The sequence below is a fragment of the Mobula birostris genome, chromosome 5, assembly GCF_030028105.1.
Source record: "Mobula birostris isolate sMobBir1 chromosome 5, sMobBir1.hap1, whole genome shotgun sequence".
Taxonomy (NCBI): domain Eukaryota; kingdom Metazoa; phylum Chordata; class Chondrichthyes; order Myliobatiformes; family Myliobatidae; genus Mobula; species Mobula birostris.
In genome coordinates, this window is record NC_092374.1 from 62,158,830 (window position 1) to 62,181,845 (window position 23,016).

Genomic DNA, 23,016 nt, shown 5'->3' on the forward strand with positions numbered 1-23,016 from the left:
GCAATAACATTTGGTGTCAGAAGTGGGATACCTTTCTGACCCAGCGTGTGGCCAGCGATCTTAGCAGGGTAAGTTATTTGTAAGTTAATTATAAATTAGTACTCACACTTGGATTTGTTCAGGTCGGTGGTACATGGGAACACGAGGTATCACAAACATGCAGAGCTGAACTGACAGATATAAAAGTGGTGCACGTGCTTGCATGTGTGTTTATGTAAGAGAGGAAACTTTGCGCGTTAAGTCTCCAGTTCCATCGTGAATGATCAGAGGGACTCCCTCTGTGTGCTTCTAATGTCAGTTAGATGGAAAGCTCCTACCCTCCTTTATCAGTGAAGAAGAGCTACTTCCCCTCAACCTTTCAGTTCTTCAACCAACCAGCACAACCCCAACACAAATCATAGAGTCTAGCAACACTATGATCACTTTGCATTAAAATTAAATAATAATTGTGTTCTTTCTTGTGAACGCTGCTCATATGATGCTCGTGCCTGTGATGTTGCTGTAAGATTTTCATTGTACCTGGTCAGACATGTATTTGTGCATATGACAATAAACTCGACTTTGACAAGAGGAAAATCAAACAATCAGGGATTTAATTATACAATATTCAATATCATTGTTCACAATACCTGGAAATGCCATCATGGAGCACCATTTTTATTATTTTACATCCTGGAACACATCAATGTCAATTAATTTCTTCCATTTTGCTCCAATACCTTTCATAAAAGGGACAGTTGCTGAAGGAACAGGGTGTCAGCAAAGGATCACTGGAATTATTAACCTACTAACCATTACACCTTTGAACTGCAGTAGCCGGAGAAAATCCACATATTCCACGGGGAGGATGTACAAACTCCTTGCATAGGGCGTTGGCACTGAACATGTGCCCCATGTTACATCTCTCTGGCTTCCTTTATTGCAGACTCCAGGGCAGTCACGCTCGATCCTATTATCCTTTTTACCTGGAAATACAACACTGATTAATCAACAGGTTAAATGAGACCATGGTACTAACGGGAGAAAACTGTTACATTTGTCTCGTGTGGCACTTCAAAGAGAATACATCACACAACTCAATGTGGGCCACAGCCTACAATCCAAGGACCATCATCTTTGAAGATAGTGTCTTCTCAAACATTCCACTGTTACTTTTGCACCCACCATTCCTCTCTCAATACTGACGTCCTCAGCGTGGTTCCCTCTTGTGATTTTTCCCATATGATGTCCTCCCAAGCGTACCACACCTAGAATTCCTGTATCGGTTCAACCTCTTGGTGGCAGGGCTATTCCAGAGAATGCCAGGTCAAGGGCAGGGTAGATTTGCACACCAAACCAAACATTGCCACAAACCATAGTTTTGTTGTACGTTATTTTTAGTTTCTAGAGAAATTTTCATTGAAGTTTTTTTGACAGTTACAGACCCATTTAGCATTATTTTAATAATGTGGTCAGTATTTACTGTCTCCTCAGTTTCTCCACCAGTTTAAAGTTGTACTACCAATTCCAAAAATCAAGAGAATTATGCACATCATGGACTGCTGATCAGACACCATTCCTTCTGGAAAGTCACCTCCCACTTTTTCCAATGTGTGTTGTCATCTTTAACATTCCCCTTACGATGTTAGTGCTGAAAATTTGAAAATTAAATTTGTCGTGCATATTGCAGTTATTGACTATTACGTTTTCAGTTAACTTGATAAAGGTTGTCCAATATTTTGAATAATTGCTGAACTTTTTATTTTCAGTTTTATAGATGTTGTAACTTTTACATTTGGACAATTCCGCTATTTTTAATCAACCAACTCATTTCCTTTTTTATTAGTAAACATGGTTTTATAGTATATCTATCTGTCTCTTCAGTATCTTTATTTCCAGTTATATGCAGCTATACAATCCACAGAACCACAAGTTCAAATATTTCTTAATCTGATCAGTTTATCAATTATATCCTCACTCTGTCTTAGGTCAATGTACAGCATATCCAGACTTGGATATTCTGTGTAAAAAGCTAAAGGTAAATTTCCAGCCACAGTTTTGAAAGTCTGATAAATAACACTGCCAACGCCCACATGGAATTGCCCCAATACACATCATTGTGAATTCACCCAACATGTTTACGTGAAAGGAGAGTGATTCGGAAAATATGCTCTAAGTACTAAAATTGCATCGTACCTCTTTTTCACACTTAAAAATGATGAATGTTGGCAAAGATTTTACGTCTTTAGACTGAGCTGCATCCTAAAAGAAAGACATTGGTAGAATTATAGGAAAGAGCACAGAAACAAGACACTTTGCCTATCAGTATTTAGCTAGTGACCTGACCTAATTTAACATCACACAGTTCCTGGTTGCCTGTAATTTCATTCAATAAACATTCTAATTCCTTTTAAAAGACTGCCCGTTTCAATACAGTCCATAGTGAAAAATACGAAGTTGAGAACCTATCTATCCACCTTCCCTTTGCTACATTTGGTCATTTTCTTAAAACCATTAAGATGTAACATGGGAAGCAGCAGCCAGAGTGCACATAGCAAGCTCTCACAAAACAACATGGAAATGAGCAAGTAATCTGATTTAGAAATGTTGGTTGAATGATAAATATCGACCAAGAGCATTCGTGTACTTCTGCTCCCAGTGGGCAGGCAGAGCTGAAAGACCACAGCACCAAGAAGGTATGGTCAAGGGAGGTGAAGGAATGCTACAGGACTGCTTTGAATGAGTGGATGGGATAATATCCGGTGACTCATCTTTGAATCTGAATGAGTTGTCACTGACTTCATCAAGACAATGAAGTGTGCCTTCAAGAACATGCAGTACTGTGCAAATATCTTAGGGACGTATAGGGTGCCTAAGTGTGGAGGATTTTGGTCAACTGGGTCGGGTGAATACCTTTGTAAGACTATACTGTCTGTCTTGCCTAATGCCTGGAGCAACAGTGTATTGTGATACTGCCCTCTAGCCTACTGCTGTACACTGTGAGGCTACGTGACTTAATTGTGGAAGAAAATTCTGAATAAATGGTTAAAATATCTGAGTTGTTAACACCCTGCACTTTCCTTTAATTAGCAATTTGCCTAGTGCGATCTTAGTGCATAACACAGCAGCGTAAACAAGATGGAGACAATGATAATCATAACTTGCAGGGAGGACCCTGTGGGCTGTCAAGTTTCTGACAATTAAAGAGTGTGTATGATTTTTCTTCACCTGTCTGTTACTAACATATAAAACAAATTATACTTTTGTACTTTAATGACTTACTGGATCTAAGAATTTAATGAACCTTCTTTATCATAAATAAAGACTCACCATTTTGCACGCTTGCAATATGTCTTAGTTTCAAGGATGTTCTGACAACGCATCTCTGTGTGTCGTGCGCAGAGAAGAGACGGTCTCTGGCATTTTTATGGGAATTGATACTACGCACAGGATTGACTTTTTAAACTCTGACATGTAATTGACATTGTGCGTGTGCATGCATGTATAAAAAAGGCTGCGACTATTGTTCTTTGGAAGACTAACAATTGCATTGTTAACGAGTCATTATTTCCCTTATTCATGATTAAAGGTATTCTCTAGTCACTTTGAAGTCCATGTCCAATTTATTAGTGACCAACCTTAATTTAAATTCCATAGCAAATTAATTTCCCTAACACTAAGATTTTTGCACAGTACTGTATTTGACAACGTGGAGTGGGGAACGAGTTTGTAAATCTGATGGGAGCAAGGTGTTGGGAATGGTGAGGGTGGAGCACCGCAGGTGGTGTGTGGGATAGGTAGCAGACACACCCAGACCTAAGATGACAGGCAAGGCAATTTAATTCCAAACAATTGGTTTATTGATCATTGCAGCATGTCTCTCTGGTGCTTTCTGCTCCCTTCCCCTTTTCCCCAACCTGATTTCTCTCTCCCTGACCCTTCCTACTCTCAATCCACAGTAGAGACCCATATCAAAACCAGGTTTATGATCATTCACATATGCCATGATTTTTATTGTGGTAGCAGTACAGTGCAATACTTGAAATTACTACAGTACTGTGCAAATGTTTTGGGCATTCTAGCTACATCAATGTGCCCAAGGCTTTTGCACAGTACTATACTAGACATACCCAAGACAAAAGCCGTGCACTAACCACAAAATCTGGATCTGAAGCATTCAGGAAAATGAATAAACAGTCAACGTTTTGGGCCAAGACCCTTCTTTGGGACTGGAAAAGAATGGGGAAGATACTAGAATAAAAAGGGAGGGGGATGGGGAGGGAGGATTAGTTAGGAGATGCTGGGGGAAACTAGTTGGGTGGGAAAGGTAAAGGGCCTTCGATTTCCCTGAAGACTTGGCCTGCACAGCTGTCTGCGGCAATGAAAAAAATTCCTTATCCCTGATCTATATGGATGTCACTCTATTCTGAGTCTGTGCTGTCTAGACGCCTCTCTTCTCATAGGAAACATCCTCAATATCCAATCTAAGCCTTTTAGTATTCAATAGGTTTGAATTAGATTCTTCAACATTTTTGTAAGCTCCAACATGTACAGGCTCAGTGCCACCAACACTCCCATGTGATAACCATTTCATTCCTGGGATCTTTCTTGTGAACATCCTCTGGACCCTCTCCAACACCAGCACATCTTTTCTGAGATAAGAGGCCCAAAACTGTTCACAATACTCCAAGCGAGGTCTCACCGGTAGTTTATAAAGTCTCAACGTTAGATCCTTGCTTTTATATCCCAGTTCTCGTGAGATGAAAGCTAACTTCGCATTGGCCTTCCTCACCATAGACTCAACCTGCAAGTTAATCTTTAGGGAGTCCTGCATGAGGACTCCCAAGTCCCTTTGCAGCTCTGATTCCTGAATTTTGTCCCCTTTCAGAAAATAGTCTACGCTTTGATCCCTTCTACCAAAGTGCATGACCGTACACTTCCTGACACTGTATTCCATCTGCCACTCTACTAAGAAAGTAGAGGTGCTGCTGTGCTTTCTTTCATAATGGCACTTTTATGCTGGACCCGGAGAGATCCTCTAAAATGATAACACAGAAGAATTTAAAGTTGCTGACCCACTCCACCTATGATTCCCCATTGAGAGCAGGCTCATAGGCCCCTGGTTTCCTCCTCCTGAAGTCAATAAAAAATTTATTGGTCTTGCTAACACTGAGTGGGAAGTTGCTGTGGCACCAATCAGCAAAATTTTCAATTTGCCTCCTATATGCAGATTCGTCACCATCTGTGATTTGGCCAATGATAGTGGTGTCATCAGCATTCGATCTGTGTTTAGCCTTACAGTCACAAGTGAGTAGAGCAGGGGGCTTAACCTACAGTTTTGTGTGCAGGTGGTGATCGTGGAGGAGGTGTTTTTGCCAATCCAAACTGACTCAGGTCTACAAATGAGGAAACCAAAGATTGAATTGCACAAGGAGGTATTGAGGCCAAGGTCTTGAAGCTTTGAGCAGATAATATTATTGAATGCTGAGCTGTAGTCAATAAAGAGCATCCTGCTGTATGTATCTTTGCTTCTCAGATTTTTCAGGATTGTGTGAAGAACCAATGAAATGATATCTGCTGTGGACCTATTGTGCCTCAAGGCAAATTGGAGTGGATCCAAGACACTCCTTGGGCAGGAGTTGATATCTTTCATTGCCAATCTCAGAACACTCCTCACAGCTGATGTAGAGCAAGTGCTTCTGGATGACGGCCATTGAATCAGGTTAACACATTCTTCTTAGGCACCAGTGTATAATTGAAGCTTGTTTGAAGCGGGTGGGCACCTCAAACTGCCAAAGCGAGATGGTAAGTATATCATAGAACACTCTAGCCAGTTGATCAGCACAGATTTCTAGTACCCAGCCAGGTACAATGTCTGGGCTGAATGCATTTCATACGTTCACTCTGCTGAAGGACCCTCTCACATCAGCCTCAGAAACTGAAATTACAGGGTCAGCGGGGGGCTGTGGGAGTTGGTGAAGGTGACTTCATGTTTTGTCGGTCAAAGTGAGCAGAAAAGGCATTGAGCTCATCTGGGAGTGAAAACTTGTTGTCACACATGTCGCTTGGTTACACTTTGTAGGAGGTGATAGCATTCAGGCCCTGCCGCAGCTGTTGAACAAAGATTCAGGTTTGGTCTGGAATTGCCACTTCACATGTGAAATGGCTTTCTGGAGATCATACTTCAATCTCTTGTATTTAACTGGGTCACCAGATCTGAATGCCTCTGATCTGGTCCTCAGCAGATTGCAGATCTCATGGTTCATCCAGGATTTCTGGTTTGGGAAGACTGGCTGATTTTGTAGGGACACACACGTCTACGCCTGTGATTATGAAGTTACTGACACCCATGGTGTTTTCGTTCAGATGCTCTGATGCGTCCTTGAACCTGGCCCAGTCCGTCAGTTTGAAGCAATCCTGTAGCCGCTCCCCTGCCTCCCGCAAGCACTTCTTTGTTGTTCTTAACTCTGGAGCCCTGCTTTTCAGCTTCTGTATTCAGGTAGGAGATGGACAGACAAGTGATCAGACTTCTCAAAATGTGGTCTTGGCATTGAACTGCAGGTGTTCCTAATCGTAGTATGACAGTGGTCGAGTGTGTTGGGACCCTGTTGCTGCAGGTGATACACTGATGATGATCAAGCAGAGATTTCTTCAAACAAGCCTGTTGAAGTCTCCAAGAATGATTTGAAAGGCCTTGGGATAGGCTGTTTCTTGTTTGCTGACAGTGGTACTCAGTATCTCGAGTGTCTGCTTAACACATGCCTTTGGCGATGTGTACATTCCATTTTAGGATTTTGGAGAATTCTACTGGTAAATAGAATGGTCGGCATTTAATCACTAGATGTTCCATGTCAGGAGAGCAAGAGTGCGACAACACAGGTGTGCCTGAACACCACAAAGAATTTATCATGTAACACAGACCCCCCCCCCCCCAACTTTTGTCTTCTCAAAATCAGCAGTCCAGTCCATTTGGTGTATTGAAAAGCCCTTGGGTCTTACCAATGTGTCTGGCATGAGCCAGGTCTCCATGAAACACAGAGTGCAGCATTTCCTCATTTCCCTCCAATACTACAATCTTAGCCTTTGGTCCTCAATCTTGTTCTCTGGAGACTGTTCATTTTAACCAGCTGGTGGTAGAGGAAGTTTCATACCCCAGTGATTCAGTCTGACTTGGAGTCCTCCCTTCCTTGGCTGATTGTGGACACCATCAAATGCTTCACAATTCCTAACCTGAAGTAGCAAAATCATTTCCTTTTCACTCCCAACTGTTCCTCACATTTCCAAACCTGAATGCTTGAAACTGCAATGAGCAAAACAGTTCTGAATTGCCTTAATGTTTAGTCTCACTAACTACCAGTGACAAAAATCACTGCCTTTTTAAAAAAAATATTAACACATGCAACTGACACTATTCAAAAACTCAAGCAATGCTGGAAATCCAGGTAAAACACAAAAGTACTGGCGGGACTCAGCAGGCCAGGCAGCATCTATGGAAAAGAGTACAGTCAACCTTTTTGGCTGAGACCCTTCATCAGGACTGATGTCCTCTACTGTTGTGATGAGGCAGCACTCAGGTTGGAGGAGCAACAACTTATATTCCCACCTGATAGCATGAATACTGATTTCTCGAACTTTCGGTAATGCCCCGTGCTTCACTCTTCACCATTCCCATCTCTCACCTTATCACCTCCCCCGGTGCTTCTCCCCCTTTTTCTTTCTTCCACGGCCTTCTCTCCTCACCTATCAGATTCCATCGTCTCCAACCCTGCATCCTTTTCACCAACCAACTTCTCAGCTCTTTACTTCACCTGCTCCCTCCCCCCACTTCCCAGTTTCACATTTCACCTTGTGGTTCTTCCTTCCTTCCCCCTACTTTCTTACTCTGAACTCCTCAATATCTTTCCCCAGCCTTGATGAAGGGTCTCGAACTGAAATGTCGACTGTACGGTACACTTCCATGGATGCTCCCAGGCCTTCTGAGTTCCTCCAGCATTTTATGTGTGTTTCTATTTAAAAATTGTTCTCTCTAATGTTCTCTCGTGTCTAATGGCCACACAACCGTACATGACTGAAGCCAGTTAAAAACCTTTTGTCAATGGTCTGTCCCGGTTAAGTGGCATAGGGTCGTAGATAAACAAAGGTGATCCTGACTACTTTCCTTGATTAGTTTTTGTTCTTTAACAGTTGTTCAATAAGCAGCTGCCCTCATTAACCAATGGCCCAATTTATGGGAATCCACTGTATATTTCTTATTGTAATTTAGGATTTAAAAAATTTTGTATTGCACTGCACTGCTGCATCAAAACGACAAGACTTCGCACCATATGACAGTGATATTAAACCTGATTCTGATTCTGAAGGGTCCCAGCCAGTTCAACCCTCTCTGAACATCACACTTCCCCACAGCCCTTACATCCTTTCAATAAACAGGGCCCACTCCCTGAGTGATGACCCCAGAGTTTGATACTTTCAGAATTTCACTCTACATTGACCTCCAGGAATTGGAGCTACAGTAATTTGTCTCCCATTTTTAATATTTGTGATGCATATCCAAATAAAGTCAAGAGTTTGTAGAGATTCTCCAACTTACTTCAACTTCATCCACATCGATTGAACAGAAAATCATATCTGTATATTTTTCAGAAAATTCCTAGAAAGAAAAGTAAATGTATTCCTTTTATAAGAAATATTTGTCTCCAGAAACACCCTCATTTAAACTAACATCAATTACTTTAATAATTACAGTTCTGAAATACTGTTTGAAATCTAAATTCTATGAAAAGCAGTACTGATAGTGGTTTTCTTTCAATCACTAGTTACGGTTGACTTACACCCTTTGGGGGTTGACACTGACACTTAACAGATGAGACATTGGTAGGTCAAATCACACACAGGCCAAACTGATTTTATTTGCCCAAGGGGTACACCAGCACCAGCAATTCACACCCCACAGTGACAAACAAGAGAAAATCTGCAGGTGCTGGAAATATGAGCAACACACACAAAATGCTGGAGGAACTCAGCAGGCCAGGCAGCAGAGTCGATGTTTTAGACTGCAACCCTTTGGCAGAACTGGGGAAGAAAAGCCGAGGAGTAGATTTGAAAGATTGGAGGGGGGAGGGAAGGGAGAGAGAAACAACAGGTGAGAGCTGAAACTTGGAGGGGGAGGGATGAAACAAACAGTTAGGAAGTTGATTGTGAAAGAGTCAGAAGGCCATGGAAGAAAGATGAAAGGAGGAGGGGGTACGAGCACCAGAGGGATGCGAAGGGCGGGCAAGGAGGTAACATGAGAGAGGGACAAGGGGATGGGAAATGGTGAGGGAGGGGGGTTGGTGGAGACATTACTGGAAGTTTGAGAAATCGATGTTCATGCCATTAGGTTGGAGGCTACCCAAATGGAATATAAGGTGTTGTTCCTCCAGTCTAGGTGTGGCTTTATACTGACATTGGAGGAGGCCATGGATGGAAAATGTCATCTATGCTCCGTCCACCAGTAGAAGCGTGATCTCTCAGTGGCCACCCATTTTAATTTCACTTCCTATTCTCCGCCCATCTCATCCCGCTCTTCTTTCCCCCACCCTTTCTTCTTTCTTCCATGGCCTTCTGTTACTTTCGCCAATCAACTTTCTAGCTCTTTGCTTCATCCCTCCCCCTCCAAATTTCAGTTATCACCTGGTGTTTCTCTCTCCCCTCCCCCCACTCTTCAAATCTACTCCTCAGTGTTTTTTCTTCAGTCCTGCCAAAGGGTTTCAGCCTGAAACATCGACTGTACTTTTATCCATTGATGCTGCCTGGTCTGCTGAGTTCCTGCAGCATTTCGTGTGTGTTGCTCAGTCTTCTAAGGTGGACCAGCTGATCACTCAGCACAAGGTCCCATCATACCATGGGAAAAAAACATTAGGAAAACTATCTGCTTAAGTTACATTAACCGTTACCCATAGAGTCAAGCCTTCATTTTCTGTCTGGACAGTTGTGAATGTGATGCTTTGCATATCAAATTCCCAGATTCCCTTCTGTCCTGCCCCCATCTTTTGTCTTTTCTCCCTCCTCTTGGTCTCCATTACCTCACTTTCCCAGCCCCCAGCATCTCCATCTGCCCAACATCTGTACACTCATCCCACTGCGTGACCCCCCCCACCCCCCCATCTTTATCCCATGCTCCACCACTCTGTCAGTTCCACCTTTGTGAGCCCTCTCCACTTCCACCTATCACTGCCCATCTTCTGACATCACTACCACTCTCCCCTCTCCCTTATCACATCCAGCTCCTGCTCCACCCTTTCCCTTCACGTTTCTACCAGCTGTATAGCCTCGTGCTAGTCCAGATCAAGTGCCTCGAGAGAAAACATCATGTATTTCCCTCCACAGATGCTGCCTGACCATGTTTCACCAGTGATTTGTGTTGTCATGTCAAATGCCATAGAAACAGACCTTTCCGCCCACACCAATTATCTATAACGTTAATCCCATTTTGATGCTGCCCGCATTTCAACCAATCTCCCATTTACCTTTCCATCAAGGACAATTTACAGTGGACAACTAACCTACCAAATTGTACGTCTTTGGGATGTGGGGAAAGGTGAGCAGGTCAAGGAGTCTCAGCAAGAACAATAATCTCCTCTGGCTGGTCCTTTCATATACTCAACTCTCTCTGTCTTAAGAATTTTCCCCATGGGTCCCTTTTAAATCTTTTCCCTCTCTCCTTAAACTATGCCCTCATGTTCTTGATTTCCTTTCTCTAGAAAGGAAACCCTACCTACGCTCATCAGTTAGGTAAAAGGTTGCCGCTCAGTCTCCTCTGCTAAATGAATAAAACCCTGGCCCATCCTCTCTCTACAGCTCAGATCCTCAAGCCCAGGCAATATTCTCATAAATCTTCTTGCACACTTTCCAGCTTAATGCTATTTTCCCCCCATGAACAGTGTTGCCAACACCTGCAGATGTGTACAGATCTGTATTCTCTGGAGTTTAAAAGTGGTGGACAGTAAAATAGGGAGGGATTTAGATTGCAAGTAGACATATTTTTCCAAAGTTTTGGGATTTGTGTAGAGTACTGGCACAACAGAGGAGAGGTGGCCTGTGTCAAATCAGCCACGACTATACGGAATGGTGACACAGGCTTGAGGGGTCAAAGGGCCTATTCCTGCTCCTATTTAGTTATAATAGAGGAATATGGGTAACCGTAGGTAATTTCTCAGATAAGGACAGCTTTGTGGGCCAAAGGACCTGTATTTTACTGTAGGTTTTCTATGATTCTATAATCTGATTGACCACAACAGTATTTCCAGTATCTAATATATGCACAGATCTTGTTACTGTAGTGAAATTACTGAACCAGCAGCCAGTATTCCTGGACCATTGATTGGGAGACAGGAGAGCGAATCATAACATGGAACCTGGGATATTTGAATTCAAGTAATTAAACTAATCAAGTGCTGGGAGCGAAAACAATCAAACTATGGAAGTCCAACCAAGATGGAACTCTTGGCTTTTAACTTCCACCTCAGTTCAGGGGCAAGTAAAGATGAACAATAAATGCTGGCATTTCTGACAGGATCCACAATTCACGAACGACGAAAAATAGAAATCACACCACCCTATCAGCCAGGTACTGCAGCAATCCTTGCAGTGATAGAATCTCAGACATCCCACCCTGAAAAAACTCATTTCAGGGAGGGAGCACCATCAATTTGCCAGAGACTCCCGGAACTTCCGGAAGAGGTGGGATGTCTGCAATAGAGTAGCTCCTTAGCAGCTAGCCAACTAGTTTAAATAACGTTAGCTATGCTAATGAACAAATGACACCTGTTAAACTCACCTCAACATGTCTTTTACAGTCTTAACCCACCATGGGCAATAGAAAAGTCACAGTTGCAAACAGTGCAGCGAGCAACACTGTCATTATTTTTGAACCCTATTAGGCAGGGGTACATTGTAGTGTAGTCTGGGGTGACGTATGTTATATTTTCTTCTTTGGGAACACTCTCCCATGGGGTGCACTCTCTCACGCTCACTCTCTCGCTCACTCTCTCTCATGGTCTCTCTCTAGCGTGCTCTCGTGGTCGCTCTCTCGCTCGCTCTCTAATGGTCACTCTCGCGCTCGGTCTCAAAAAAATTGATTTCTGGGATATTGTATATAATTTGCGGGCATCAGGGAGCCACTGATATGTGGGAGACTCCCGGAACTTCCGGGAGAGGTGGGATGTCTGGAATCTTGTTGCTACAAGAGTGAGGAACAGTTCCTGATTAAAAGAGACATCTAAGACATAAACTAAATGCACAAGGATCAAATATTTGGTACAAATGGGCTATTAAACAACAATTAGCTGAGTTCCTTTCAATTCACAGAGAGCCAAGGGTACTGCACACTTATCACAAGATTACAGCATATTGATAATGTCTGTGGGTTAAAGGCAGCTTTTGTCATTCAGCAACATTATACCGTGAATCACAAATTCTTATCTGCCAGTACTCACAGTGAATTTTGGTTTAATCATTTTACAAGGTTGACACCAAGTCGCGAAGAAATCAACGACAACTAACTTGTCGCCAGCCTCCTGAAGCTTGGTGGTGAACTCACCCTGAAAGATAACAAAAACAGGTTATTCTAGTTAAATTAAAGCAAAGAGTTCCAGGAATTCTGATGGTCCTCGCTACGATATTTGGCTCTGTGTATCCTGTGAACTTCAAAGTTAATGGGTGATGTACTTCTTAAAAGGGTACTAGTCACTTGTGATAATAGTACCCGAAAGAGAAGATTCTCCTTCAGCAAACAATGAATTCCACGTTCATCTCTGAAACTGAAACAAGAAGATTTTTGTCTCCTGATGAAGACAGGCACTTTAATATCAAATCCACACATTAGTAATACTTGGCTGGTCATCCACCATTTGTCCTGTAATCATTTTTTAAGCCAATACATAACTTTGAAAAATGTTTTCGTTTAAAGACAATGAATTTATTAGCCTGATAACACTAAATAGAAATAAATACTTGTGCCAATTGTATTTTATGTCTATAATTTTATTAATAAACATTTCAAATATAATGTTAAGAACTGAGTCCAAGCAACCAATGGTATATTGACCAGTTTCATTCGAGATAGATACAGTATATGTGTTATATATACCACACATATGACTAGGGTGCCAAAGACTTTTGCACAGTATTGTATTTGTCAATGTGGAGCGGAGAGCGAGTTTGTATGTCTGACGAAACGAAAGGATGTCGGGAATGGCGAGGGCGGATCTCCGTGGGAGGGGTGAGGGACCGTGGCAGAGGAGGAGGGTCAGGGGCTGGGGGAGTGCCGTGGGTGCAACACACTCATCCCGGAGTCACCAGGCAAGGTTAGTTGAGTCCAAACAATTGGTTTATTGATCATTACAGAGTGTCTCTCCGGTGCTTCCTGCTCCCTCCCCTCTCCCCAAAGTTGATTTGCCCTCTCCCTGCCCCCTTCCCACCCCCAGGAAACAGATCCCATATCAGAATCAAGTTTATCACCATTGAATTTTGTTTTTATTCGCGGCCACAGTACAATGCAGTACATAAAATTACCAGAGTACTGTGCAGAAATCTTAGGCACCCTCTCGATATATCTGATCTCGTCATAAGTGACATGGATTGCTATCGGGAGTGAGATTTAGCCTCAGTCTGGGCTGCTCGAATATCTTCTGTCTCTTTACGAAAGACATTCCAACATGGTAGATTGTCAGGGTGAGGCGCAGCAGGTAACCCAATCACACCCTCTGTGAATCAGCAAAGAAAATATATATATGGGAGGTCGTCTTGCAGTGCGAAAGGTAACTATGATTTTCACAATCAGACACGTTTTCACTTCTACACCGCACCCAGCCACTGCACTTCTTTCGTAATTACCCACAGTAAAACGCTCTGTGGAAAAATACACCATCGGGCAAGTTCATGCCAGCGAAATGTGAGGTACATCTTTCTCAGTTGCACCAGGTTCACTTTCTGCCCTACTGTTATAACAAAAAACCTCTACTGTGATTATTATCTCCGTTGATCTTAATTTTTTTTCTTCGTATCACTTCCGGAAGTTTATTGGGACATTTTGCGCCATTAAAGCTACATGTAAAGCTAATTTCCATCCTTGTAATAAAAATAAAGTTGAAATCTTGGAGAAGAACTGCCGTAAACTATTCCCAATAATCCAACAATTTTGTTCAAATGGAGGGTGAAAGAAGTACAGGCAACAACCAATAAAAAGCAAAACAGAGTTTAAACGGAGAACCCTACAAACCTACAAGTACAGACCGCGGAAGAGAATCTGCATTCTTCAAAACAACTGGGTGGTCGGAAGTTAATTCAACCACCACTTCTTTCATTCATAAGAGTCCTGAACATAGTAAAACGCCAGAGAAAGAGTCGCCCAGAGTCAGGAAACAAAATATTACGGCACGACATCAAATGCCGGCGAGAAAGATAGACTTGAAAGGACGAGGTCAGAGCAAAAGATCCGGGAAGGAATCTCAGAACCTGCCATCTCTTCAAATGGCGCACTACTTCAGTCGAGGATTATTAGGAAGCCCTGTTATATTTTAAAGTTGTATGGTGGGAGCTCGTTGACAAACCCAGTTCACGTGCAAATATTTTAAAGAAAGGCACAGGAACAACATGAGAAGTGGAGGTGATCCAAAAGTATTCTCAGGACAGACTTCCCGCTCAGCTTTCTGTAGTCAATGTTTAAAAAGTAAATGCACGGCATTCCTATGAGTTAATACTAAAGCTGAAAAGCAACATTTTACAAACCCTCTATTAACAAGCACACCCTTTTCATTGAAATACATCACGTGGTTAGTTACTCGGTTTAAGGAAAACGGCTGAGGAACTTAAAATCACTAGTTTAAAATAACCCTTCAAAATCTTTCGCACAAAATGAATACTGACACTGAAGAGTTACCCTCAAGCTTACCTCACTCTGAAGTTCGAGCACAACCATTTCCTCGTTTTACCTCTTGCCGTTATGCAGAGGTTACCAAGCGGTCTGTAACTTATACTCAGGAAGGGTGGAGGAACACGCCTCCTGATGAAAGAGGAAGTTTGCTTTTCCTCCATTACTATTAGCGAGAGCAACTGTGAGTAATAAAGCCGATTCCCCATTGGCTTGTAAATTAACATGTTTCTCCAGGATATCAGAGACCGTTAGATATCAAGTCTAAATCAGCTCCCAGCGAAATTCCCATTCCCCATAATTTACACTTTAACTTCCATCTGGAACCTTTCCAGCATTTTGGACTTAATATTGAACTCCACAGCTCAAGATAACTTGATTTCTTTCTGTATCAGTCATCCAGCTGTGATGTTGGTTCAGCTTTTTTCCCCTCTGAGACTGCAGGACAGATCAGCCTGACAGATGCATTAGGAACTTCGAAGGAACTCTTCTATAGGGACATGGAAGAAGGAAAAATAAAGGTCTATATGTGATAGGCAATGATTAGATTGATCTTGGAATTGTTTAAAGGGTTGCCACAACATCATGGGCCAAAAGCGTTCCCTTGTAGGTCTAGCAAAGAAATTTAAAGAGCAGGAAGTTTTTCGACATGTGTTGTTGATTGGAGTACTGCACAGGTGCAACAGAAGTGTTTCGATGCAGGTCCGGCAAAGACCCAGTCTTTATAAAGAAGAGGTAGCACCTAGCGGAGCTGTCATCGTGGGAGAGGTCATCATCGGAGTAGTCTGAGGCAGAGTAGTAAGGCTTTGGCTCAACAATGCTTCAGTGAGAACAGGCAGAGGCAAGGTAATGCTTTAAAAGTAGTGTATTCCTTATTTCTTATTCTAAATTAACTCTAGAGAGAATGGGGGGGGGGGGGTATGTCTACAGGACCAGTGTTCTTTTCTGGGTGTCAGATGTGGGATTTCCAGGAGACTCCCAGCCTCCCGATGGCCACATCTGCACCACGCGCAATGAGGTGCAGCTCCTTAGAGACTGTGTTAGGGAACTGGAGCTGCAGCTCGATGACCTTTGGCTTGTTAGGGAAAGTGAAGCCATGATAGACAGGAGCTCCAGGGAGGTAGTCACCCTAAGGATACAGGAGATGGATAAATGGGTGACTGTCAGGAGAGGGAAGGGAGAAGTTCAGATAATGGAGAGCACCCCTGTGGTCGTCCCCTCAACAATCAGTACTCCATTTTGAGGGACCTACCTGGGTGAAACAACAGTGCCGGTGCCTCTGGGGCTGAGTCTGGCCCTGTAGTTCAGAAGGGTAGGGAACTGAAGAGGATGGCAGCAATGATAGGGGTCTCGATAGTCGGGGGACAGGTAGGCGATTCTGTGGATGCAAAAAGGAAACACAGATGGTAGTTTGCCTCCCAGGTGCCAGGGTCTGCGAACTATCCATATCCACAATACCCTGTAAAAGGAGGGTGAGCAGCCAGAAGTCACGGTGCATGTTGGTACCAACGACATAGGTAGAAAAAGGGAGGAGGTCCTGAAAACAGAATACAGGGAGTTAGGAAGAAAGCTGAGAAGCAGGACATCAAGGGATCTCGGGATTGCTGTCTGTGCCACGCAACAGTGAGGATAGGAATGGAGTGAGGTGGCAGATAAATGCGCGGCTGAAGAATTCAAGCAAGACAGAGCTGAGGATAAGTCAGCAGGTTTACAAGCAGGTGATGGATGTAACATGAATGTAAGGAAGGACAAGCCAATGACTGGGTACAAATGCAGACAGAGCAAAGAGTTAAATTGTACCACAGAGGCAAAATTCAAAAGGGCGAAGAACGCAGGACTGAAGGTGCTGTACTTAAATGTGCATAGTATTTGGAATCAGGTGGACAACCTGTGGCACAGTTAGAGATTGGTCAGTTCGATGTTGTGGGCATCACTGAGTTGTGGCTGAAGGAAGGCCAAAGTTGGGAGCTTAACATCAAAGGATATACTTTGTATCGAAAGAATAGGCAGCAAGGCATAGGCAGCGGTGTATTTCTGTTGGTAAGAGATGGAATTACATCTTTAGTAACAGGCGACATAGGGTCAAAGAATATTGACTCTTTGTGAGTAGAGTTAAGAAACTGCAAGGGTTAAAAAAAACCATTATGGGAATCATATATAGGCTTCCAAATAGTAGCCAAGATATAGGGTTGAGATTGCAAAGGGAGCTGGAAGAGGCATATAATAAGGCTAATGACACAATTGTAATGGGGGACTTCAATATGCAAGGGGATTGGGAAAATCAGGTTGGTGTCAGATCGTAAGAGAGGAAATTTGTTGAATGCCTATGAGATGGCTTCTTAGGGCAGCTTGTGCTTGAGCCTACTTGGGGAAAGGATATTGTAGATTGGGTGTTGTGTAATAACCCAGATCTTATTAGGAAGCTTAGTGTAAGGGAACCCTTAGGAGACAGTGTTCATAATAAGATTGAATTCATACTGCAATTTGAGAGAGAGAAGTATAGGTCACATATATCAGTATTGCAATGGAATAAAGGGAATACAGAAGCATGAGAGAGGAGCTTGCCCAGGTGGACTGGAGGAGGATACTGGCGGGGATGACGGCACAGCAGAGATGGTTGAAGTTTCTGGGAATAGTTCACTAGGCACAGGATAGATATATCCCACAGAAGAAGTTGTTCTCAAATGGCGGGAGAAGGCAACCATGGTTGCCAAGGGAAATTAAGGACTGCATAAAAGCCAAGGAAAGGGCATATAAGGTAGCAAAACTGAATGGGAAGTTGGATGATTGGGAAGCTTTTAAAATACAACAAAAGGCAACAAAAAAGCTATAAGAAGGGAAAAGATGAAATATGAGAACAAACTAGCCAACAATATAAAGCAGGATACCAGAAGTTTTTTCAGTTTATAAAGAGAAAAAGGGAGGTGAGAGTTGATATTGGACCACTGGAAAATCATTCTGGTGAGGTAGCAATGGGGGACAAAGAAATGGCAGATGAACTTAATGGGTACTTTACATCTGTCTTCACTGTGGAAGACACCAGCAGTGTGCCAGAGATCTGTGAGTGTCAGGGAGCAAGAGTGAGTGCCATTGCTATTACAAAAGAAAAAGTGCTAGGCAAACTGAAAGGTCCTAAGGTGGATACGTCATCTGGACCAGATGGACTACATCCCAGAGACCTGACAGAGGTTGCTGAAGAAATAATGGACACATTGGTCACAATCTTTCAAAACTTGATTCTGGCGTGGTCCCGGAGGACTGGAAGATCGCAAATGTCACTCCACTCTTTAAGAAGGGAGGAAAGCAAAAGAAAGGAAGGCTCAACTTCAGTGGTTGGCAAAGTGTTGGAGTCTCTTATTGAGGATGAGGTTTCAGGGTACTCAGAGACTAATGATAAAATAAGTCAAATTCAGCATGGTTTCTGTAATTGGAAATCTTGCCTGGCAAATCTGTTAGCGTTCTTCAAGGAAGTAACAAACAGAGTGGACAAATGAGAAGCAGTGGATGTCATTTACTTGGATTATCAGAAGGCATTTGACAAAGTGCTACACATTAGATTAGATTAGATTCAACTTTATTGTCATTGTGCCGAGTTCAGATGCAAAGCCAATGAAATTCAATACAGCACACAAATATAAAAGTACTGAGACAGTACAATATGGGTGCAATACTGCTTAGCGCTGTGATGTGAGGTTCAGCAGGGTCACAGCCTCAGGGAAGAAGCTCTTCCTGTGCCTGCTGGTGTGGGAGCGGAGGCTCCTGTAGCACCTACCGAATGGGAAGAAAGTAAAAAGTCCATGGTTAGGGTGAGATGCATCCTTGATAATGCTTTTCGCCCTGCCCAGGCAGCGTTTATGGTAGATGTTCTCAGTGGTGGGCAATTGGGTGCTGATAATCCGCTGGGCAGTTTTCACCACATGCTGGAGTGCTTTGTGGTCCGATATGGGACAATTGCCATACCACAATGAGATGCAGTTGGTGAGTTTGCTCTCAATGGTACAGTGGTAAAAGTCCATCAGTATCCTGGGACAGAGGTGAGCTTTCTTCATGCTCCGCAGGAAATAAAGGTGCTGTTGCGCCTTTTTGATCAGGATGGAGGAGTTCAGGGACCAGGTGAGATCCTCGGAAATGTGGACACCAAGGAATTTGAAGCTTGATACATGCTCCACTACAGCTCTGTTGATGTAGATGGGGATGCTTAACAAGATAAAATGCTATGGTGTTACAGGAAAGATACTGGTATGGATAGAGGGATGGTTGACAGGCTGGAGGCAGTGAGTGGGAATAAAAGAGGCCTTTTCTGCTTGGCTGCCAGTGATAATTTGTGGATGAAGGGCCTGTACTGTGCTGTACTGTTCTATATAAGTCAGTGATAATAAACCTGATTCTGATTCCTATCTTCCTGTGCATCTGACAATGAAATTAACTTTCACAAAGTAGTGGAGAAGCAGAGAGGTTTAGGGAGAGCTGGAGACCTGGCAAATGTAGACGGTGAGCTGAAGATGGAGCAGTTAAGATTTTTTGCCTAGTCATGCAGACTCAGCACAGGGTGCTCACGTGGTATGTGTCAATCACCAGACGGTGTAGCTGCCTTGTGAGGAGGAGCTGACAATTAAAACCAAGTTACAGCGGTGAGTCACCGTACTGAGCCTTGGGGAAATCCGTGTGTGCAAACCACTCATTTGTCGTTGTTAAAATAAACTGCATTTTATCAAAGGAACAGAAACCATGAAAGCAGGCCCAGCAATGACACTGGGGGAACAGGAGACGCAGATGCTGACATCCGGAGCAACTGGGGGTCGGGGAGGGGGGGTAGTTGATTTTTTGGGTCAAAGTCCTGATAGTGGAGAGGTAAGCTCGCCAGTGTAAAGTGGAGAGAGAGAAATGTGAGACAGGGGCAGAGTATCAGATGATCTGAAGGGGGAGGGGAAGTGTTTTAAGATAATGAGCAGATTGAGCTAGGGAGGGGAGAGGGAGGATTGAAGTTACAAGACTTGATTGAAGGAGTTTCCCAAGTATTTATCTCAGATTGCCTTATTTGTACAACAATTCCTATTATCACTTGTGTTGTGGGGTCTGATGGCCAAGTGCACAAAGGTTTTTTAACTTGAATGATTGGAGAACTGGATATCCGGAACTTCCTACAGTCCACCTTGGAATGTCTCAAATTCTTCAACTGAGAGTGTTCTGAGTTCTCAGTCAGTGGGTACACCTGAGAGGTTTGGTTACTGAAGGCATCATCCGGATGGGGGAAGGGCAAGAGAGTGGAAAATTACTCTTAGTGGGCAATACCCCAAGGGCTCAGGTAACTAACCTGAAATGTCAGCCGACCTCTTCAACACAGAAACAATTTTCAGTGACCAGAGCCACCCGGGCTTTTACACTATCAGTGACCACTTGTCCTCCAGTCTTCCCGCAGCCTAATAAACTTTTCTTTCCTTTCAACCTCTGGAAAAGGGGTTGCACTCTGTTTTTCACAGGTGCTGTCCGATCTGATGTGTATTTCTAGTATACTATGTTTTTTAGATTTCCAGCACCTACACATAATTTGGTTTTCACATTATTTCCATTATCACTGTTTCCCCTTTTCCCTGTTGGATGTCGTCTGAAAAGGAGATAGACTGAGGTTCCAAGCACCCTGTGGGCCTCACTGTGACTTGGCTGCCCTGCACCTCTACGCAGTGCAAGCACGCTATTGAATAGAATGGTCCTGCAAGGATTCAGACAAAAGAGAGACAGACAGGGGAGAATGCTGATGCTGGAATCTGGAGCAAAGGCAAACAGCCGAGGAACTCAGTGGGTCATCTGTAAGAGGCAAAGGGGTAGTTGATGTTTTGGCTTGAGACCGTGTGTCAGTCCTGCTGCTGGGTCTGAACATGAAGCATTGCTTATTCCTTTACGCCCATTGATATTGCAGGACTTGCTGAGTTCCCTCACCAGTTTCTTGTCTGCTTTATGCAAAAGGACCTTGGTCTAAGATGTCCTACTCTTCAGCAAGGCTTGGCCTACAGACACTCATTCAGTCCTGCAGCAACAACTCAGTTACATGGCATCTTTGGACTTCGTCGTAACTTAGTACTTGATCCCAAATGCAGAGAATAAACACATTCATTGTTTTCCATTACTTTCTTACTGAAATGATGCAGTTTGTCTTTATAGATGGTTTATTGACATCTTTGCTTTTATCTTAAGAGCCCTTTAAGATTCTCATGGTGGTCCTCTGTGACTTGCCTGTTCTTGAGCAGAAAGAGGTCATGATCTTAGTGAAGACACAAGAACAAGGTGGTCAAAAAATAGTGTGTATGCAATGTTGGCCAAAAAAACTACAGTCTACAAGTCAGTGAATTTGAATGAATCAAGGAGAGTGACAGCAGCCAGACCAATTGCCTTTGTTCTTGCCATGAAGGAGGAGATAGAAGCCGCCATTTTATGAAGAGACTGTATTCTCTGTTTTGTGAATTAAAGTCAATTAGTGTCTTAAGGTAGACACAATGATGCCTCGGGGAATCTGCTGAACTAGGGATTGTTCCCCTAGTTATTTATAAGGTTTGCTTTGGTTGGATATAACATGCAGGTCTGTGACTTTTGGGGGCTTAACCTGTTCTGTGTAATCCAAGCTGGTTGCTGATTGACAACAGAGAGTCATAAATTACTGATTGTCACTTGCTGGGAGAGGGCAATAAATGGTTGCCGGCCTGGAGCAGAGCCAATAAAAAGATGTTAAAGTTCAGCCACATGACCAATAGACAATGACACTGGAATGCAATGAAATCTTGCGGAATATTGGTAGCTCGGGTTGGCTATTTGGAAGTTCACTGAGCTTGGCAAAGTGTTTGCAGAAGTTTCAGCTCCAATCGAGAAGCCGTCATCAGTGTGCATTTGAGGGTGTTGTCTCCTCAGAATGCCGGCCTACATAATCGTCCGGGGTCCGAGTGGATATTGGTTAGATGTCGTGACCTAACTACCGATGCGAAGGCAGATGGAATCGGAAGGGAAGCTCTGTGCTTAATCTGGATGGAAGGAGACATGTAACAGCACAAGTGTGGAACAGACGTGGTTGAGAACACCCCGTCAACTATGTTGAAGGGGAAACTGCAAATGAAAATAAGATACCTTGTAGTGGAAAGTATCCTTACCAAAACAAATATAACAGTACTGGAAGAATTCCGACAGTTCCTTCTGCTGCAACACATAGAGGGGGCAGCATATGAGGAAGAGGAATCCACAGAACTGGGCTATCAATCTAGAAACACATAGTAGTTCATGTGGATGCTGTAGATTTTAAAATCAGTTAACAATCTGGAAAACAATTGCTAGGGTAACTAATTGTGCTCACAGAAACCACTAGATCATTGTCAAAAATCATCTGGTTTCCCAATGTCCCTTAGGGGAGTAAAGCTAGAATTCTTACTTGGACTAGAGGCTGACGAGGAGGCAGATTTTTGTTCAGGGTAACCTGGAGCCTTCGGGAGACCCAGTCCGGCCTCCAAGGGCAGACAAGCTGGCCATGCGAGTCCCGACCCCTAAACTTTAACTTGAAAGGGAGAATACAACTACAGCTGTGAAGATCCCTGCTGCACCTGATGACCCTGTGACACAGAGAGTTAAGTGGAAAGGCAAATGGCAGACAATACTCTTCATGACACAGGGCATTGCTGGATCTGACCGGCAAACAGGGGACAGGCGGCAGCAACACTTATCTTGACACGGAGCATAGAAAGGCAAGTGGCAGACAATACTTTTCTTAACATGGAGAGATGGAATTACATGGGCTGACAGACTAATGCATTACACTTCTTATGAACATCCAGAATTGTCTGTACATACATCCTGGGATCATTCAGTGCAGCCTCTCCGCACTCTCAATGGCAGCCAAGTCCTGGTTATGGATATGTGTTTCTAGAAGTTTCTTCAGTTCCCCAAGGCCATCTTGGATTCAAGACACTAAATTATACTTTTATCCAAGTCCTCATTTCTATCAGTATCTAATAAGTTCTGGAATTCCGTATGAAAAATTTCTAGATGTTTCTCAATAAGTACTTGTTCACATTTACGAGCCGGCTCATTCTGGGTACTTTCATAACACTCACGGTGGACTCAATGTCGATTGAGGTAGGCACAAATTC

At 43.2% G+C, this 23,016-nt stretch overlaps 1 protein-coding gene across 1 annotated transcript; it reads right to left on the minus strand.

Annotated features, from left to right (window-relative positions):
- Positions 1–572: 572 nt before the first annotated feature.
- Positions 573–15,018, minus strand: LOC140197743 (uncharacterized). Its single transcript, XM_072258149.1, has 5 exons — positions 14,912–15,018; positions 12,456–12,560; positions 8,570–8,629; positions 2,176–2,241; positions 573–965 (listed from the first exon to the last, which is right to left on the minus strand). Exons 1-5 carry the CDS (start codon positions 14,936–14,938, stop codon positions 897–899), a joined length of 327 nt encoding a protein of 108 aa, XP_072114250.1. The 5' UTR covers positions 14,939–15,018; the 3' UTR covers positions 573–896.
- Positions 15,019–23,016: the final 7,998 nt, after the last annotated feature.